Genomic DNA, 3,915 nt, shown 5'->3' on the forward strand with positions numbered 1-3,915 from the left:
CCGTCTCTGCTCCAGGCTGAACAACCCCACCTCCCTCAGCCTGTCCTCACAGCAGAGGGGCTCCAGCCCTCGGATCATCTCTGTGGCCTCCTCTGGACTCACTCCAACAGGTCCACGTCCTTCTTGTGCTGGGGATCCCAGCAGCTTTCTAATTAAGCAAGTGCAACTCAAGCTGTTGTCTCGGTTTTAACCTATTGCTACGCTAAGCCATGCTTCCTTTGAAGACGTTAAGTCTCCCAATTAACTTCCCCTCGCTCGCCCGGCCGCCGTCACCTCCCCAGGGCCGCCGGGTGACCCCCCCAGCAGGTAGAGCTGAGCCAGAGCTCGGGGCTTTGCTAGCCAGACACTTCAGAGAAACTTCGCATCTATCTCTGCCTATCCTGAAAATGAATTGGAAAACACAACTGCTAATTTAACCATAAAAAACAGAAAAAGAGATTTATATTTACTGTAGAGTAAAACGCCTCTCTAAATCTGCAGTGGATCCCACAGGAGACTGACAGCAGTGAGGATACACCACAAAACAACATTCAATTGTTATATTTGGCGACGGTATTTCTAAGGAAAGAGTATGTGGGATTGTATAATACTTGTGAATCACACACTTCTGCACTCATCTTAAATGTAGGTTTATTCTAAAAGTACGAGCTGAAAGGGAAAAATTTGCTATCAGAGTAAGTTTTCTCAAGAATTTCATTACGTGGAAAAAACCATTTATAATTCCTCAAATGCTGAAAAAATAAATATTAACTTATTTGGCTATTATGGAGTAACGGATCAACAAAAATAATGTAAAGTATACCCAACTTTCATCACTTTGGGTATAAAACTTTCTGAATTTTTAAAAATCTTCCCACCCACCAGCCTGCCGCGCATCCGAGATCGCCGGGGAGGGAGGGGACGCGGGCAGCCCGCCGCCTGCCCGAGGCCCAGCCTGTCCGGCCACCCGAAGTGTGCAGCTTCCCCGGGAACAACCGCTGCTTCTGCCCCTCTTCTGTTGCTAGGAAATCAGGGAGCCGTTCATGAGGCACCGATTCCAGCCTTAAAACCACATTTCAATAGTAACATCGGCCTTGCAATCTCTGAAGGAGATTACTGTGCACCGTGCATTGCAGACACACTTCCCTGCATTTTTTACATAATATATCCTTTCTGCTTACCCATTATTTTCCAAGCAAGCATGGCCTTTATTTTATATTCACTATTTTCTCCTTGTGGTTGTGGCTGCAAAAATTTTTAGGCAACCTCAAAAACCACTGGGCTGGACAGAGTGCCCACCTGCCTCGATGACACTCCCTAAGGCACAGCGGCAGAAGCCTGCCTTTACAAAAAGCCACGCTATCCTTTGAAAGAATGCCTTCCAAACCATGCCAAGGGTGTGCAAGATACTTGGGGAATAAATCCTAGGGAAAATTTTGAGCAACCCAGGTCACATATACAGTAAGAGAAGGGACCACTCCTCTTTTCCCTTCTCAGTCTATCATCCTCCCCTCAATGGGATATCAAAGGTTCTCCATCACCTCTCGTAAATGCCACTCTTCTTGCAGTCAGAGAACAGAAGCCCTGAACTCCTCATTTCTAATCACCCTGCAACACGTCCTGTATCTGCTCTTGCCCTGGCTGCCTCCCAGCAGCGATCAGAGATGCTTGCTAGCACAGGATCAGTTTGTGGTGTGCTGATCGCCCATGGGTGAAGACGATGGATTTCTGGATCCCTGTCCCATGTCAGGGTGGGGAAGGCAGAGAGAGGAGGGACCACCCGGACCCCCCGGCAGCAGGATCCAGGACAGGGTCACCAGGCTGACTGCTAAGGACTCAACCCAAACTAACCAATGATCTTAGGATATGATGCACTATTTTCTAAAGCCTGTAAATTAATTTTTCGTGCAAAATTTGATAATGATTTATCTGAGCTCTAAAGGAATATATTTTGTTTGGCCAGTGAACATGTTGCAAAGCACTTTTTACCCTTAGTCGTTCCCCAGCAAAAGGCCATGCACCTGATAACTTGAAGAGATCTCGTAACTTTTTTTCAGCATCAGGTCACTAAAAATAGTTAAATTTCAAATTGTTCAATACTAACTTGATTGTGTTTGCACTGGCAAAAATGATCCTCATTACTGAGTAGCGTTTTAGGTTCTAATTTAAAAAACACTCCTCAAACCAGGCTGCAATCTAACAAATCGCTTTAGTTGGTAATGCTTTTGAAACACATCCTGTCGAGACAGTCCCAGTAAAAACCGACCTGCAGTGTATCTCCTTGGTTTCCCTACAACCGTTTTAATCCCCCTAGCCCACCAGTATCCCTCGGTGTACGTCTGTGGAGCCGCCTTTGCAGTGCCTGCGCAGTCCCAAACATGGCCAGGACGGCTTTAAACCACCCGCTGAAACGAAACCTCTTGAGGTAGGACCGATCTCAGTGACGCTTTACTGAGCACATCGGCTAGGGCTGAGCGCTGTTCCGTTTCTTTGACCTAACAGCCAAACACTGCAAGACTGAGTCCTTTCGAGGGACCAAATACTTACTGTGTAAAACACTCTATATTTTGTATAATTTTTGTATTAATAAAAGTTATAAAACATCACCTCTAAAAATGCTCGTTTGTTTGACTTTTCAAGGTGTTATTTGCTACAATAATTGGCTCCACGCAGTATCCGATTCACCACAGACTGTCACAGTTCTCAGTATCTCCACCCAGATGAGTTGGACTATTTCTTTAATGGCAATCACCGGGAGCATCGCACTGCCCCAAGACACCTTAGTTAAACTGCACACCAACACACCATGGTACAAAAATATTTTACGGTTAAATTGGCAGGGGGTCCCTTAGGAGGGACCTGATAGCGGTATGTGCAAGAAGGCTGTGAAAAACACCCAACAAACACACAAAGTTTTTTGATAGAAAAAAGAGAAGCTAAGCTGTTTTAAAACGTTTGAGGCCATAACATTTGGCTATCTTCTGTGTTGTGCTCCCTGAACACATTCCACGTTATCACGGACATCCATTGCAGGGACGCGCCCACAGACGTCGGAGGCCCCAGGAGGACGGGGAGCACAGGGCTCTGTGAGCACCCGAGGGCAGGCGGCCCCCGAAGGCAGAGGGAAAGGAGCTGCTCACCAGAGATTCACCAGGAACACGTGCTCGATCTCCTGCAGGATTTCCAGCTCTCTGAACACGTTGCGAACCTCATCTCTTTCGATGCACTGCTGTTTGTTCATGTACTTCATGGCATACATCTTCTCAGTGTCTCTCTTCTGCACAATACACACCTGAAGCACCGCAGAAGGGGAAAGAAAAAATGGGATTTACTGAAATGTTCCATATCCCCATGTGCTGCCTTACTGGACTGAGACCCATGCCGCTCAGCGCTCCTACGCTGATACCCAATATTCCCAATCCCTGGGCTGTGACTTGGCATCTAGAGATGGAACCATCCCCGCTCCGAGAGCAGAGCCCGTGCGCTCCCGCTTTGGGCACCACACCACCCCACCCGGGATGGCTTTAACCACGCAGCCACGCAGGAGCTTCCCCGGGGTGTGACCGGGGAGAGCTTCCCAGCGGGGAGGGGTGTCTGGGAGCGGTGGGGGAGAGCGGTCTGCGCGCTGCCTCCGAGCGGAGACCGGCTTTGGGCGATCGCGGGGCTTCTCTCCCAGCCTTGACCCCATTCTGCTCGCATCCTCTGGCTGCCAACCTCCAGCAGATCGGTTTTAATCTATTGCGTACATAGCTGTGCTCCAAAAGGTCAAAATAATCCCGTTTGTTTTAGCAGAAAGCAATTAAAATGCAAATTTGTGGGCATGCAAAAGCTCATGGGCTACAACGACAACAGCAAACGCCGTGCCCCTGGAAACACAGCAGTACTCTGGCCTTGCTGGACACAGACCCTCCCTGCACGGGGTTCTGTAACCCCAGA

General features: G+C 48.4%; 1 protein-coding gene across 1 annotated transcript in view; it reads right to left on the reverse strand.

Annotated features, from left to right (window-relative positions):
* The window catches only part of STK32C (serine/threonine kinase 32C), a gene marked incomplete at its 3' end in the record, with an annotated part of 9,279 nt that extends 6,011 nt beyond the window's left edge, over positions 1–3,268 (reverse strand). The window contains exon 1 of the mRNA XM_009708478.1: positions 3,120–3,268. Coding sequence (XP_009706780.1) covers positions 3,120–3,238 — 119 coding nt within the window. The remainder of the gene's footprint in view (positions 1–3,119) is intronic.
* Positions 3,269–3,915: the final 647 nt, after the last annotated feature.

Source organism: Cariama cristata, unplaced genomic scaffold, assembly GCF_000690535.1.
Source record: "Cariama cristata isolate BGI_N322 unplaced genomic scaffold, ASM69053v1 scaffold24179, whole genome shotgun sequence".
NCBI lineage: Eukaryota > Metazoa > Chordata > Aves > Cariamiformes > Cariamidae > Cariama > Cariama cristata.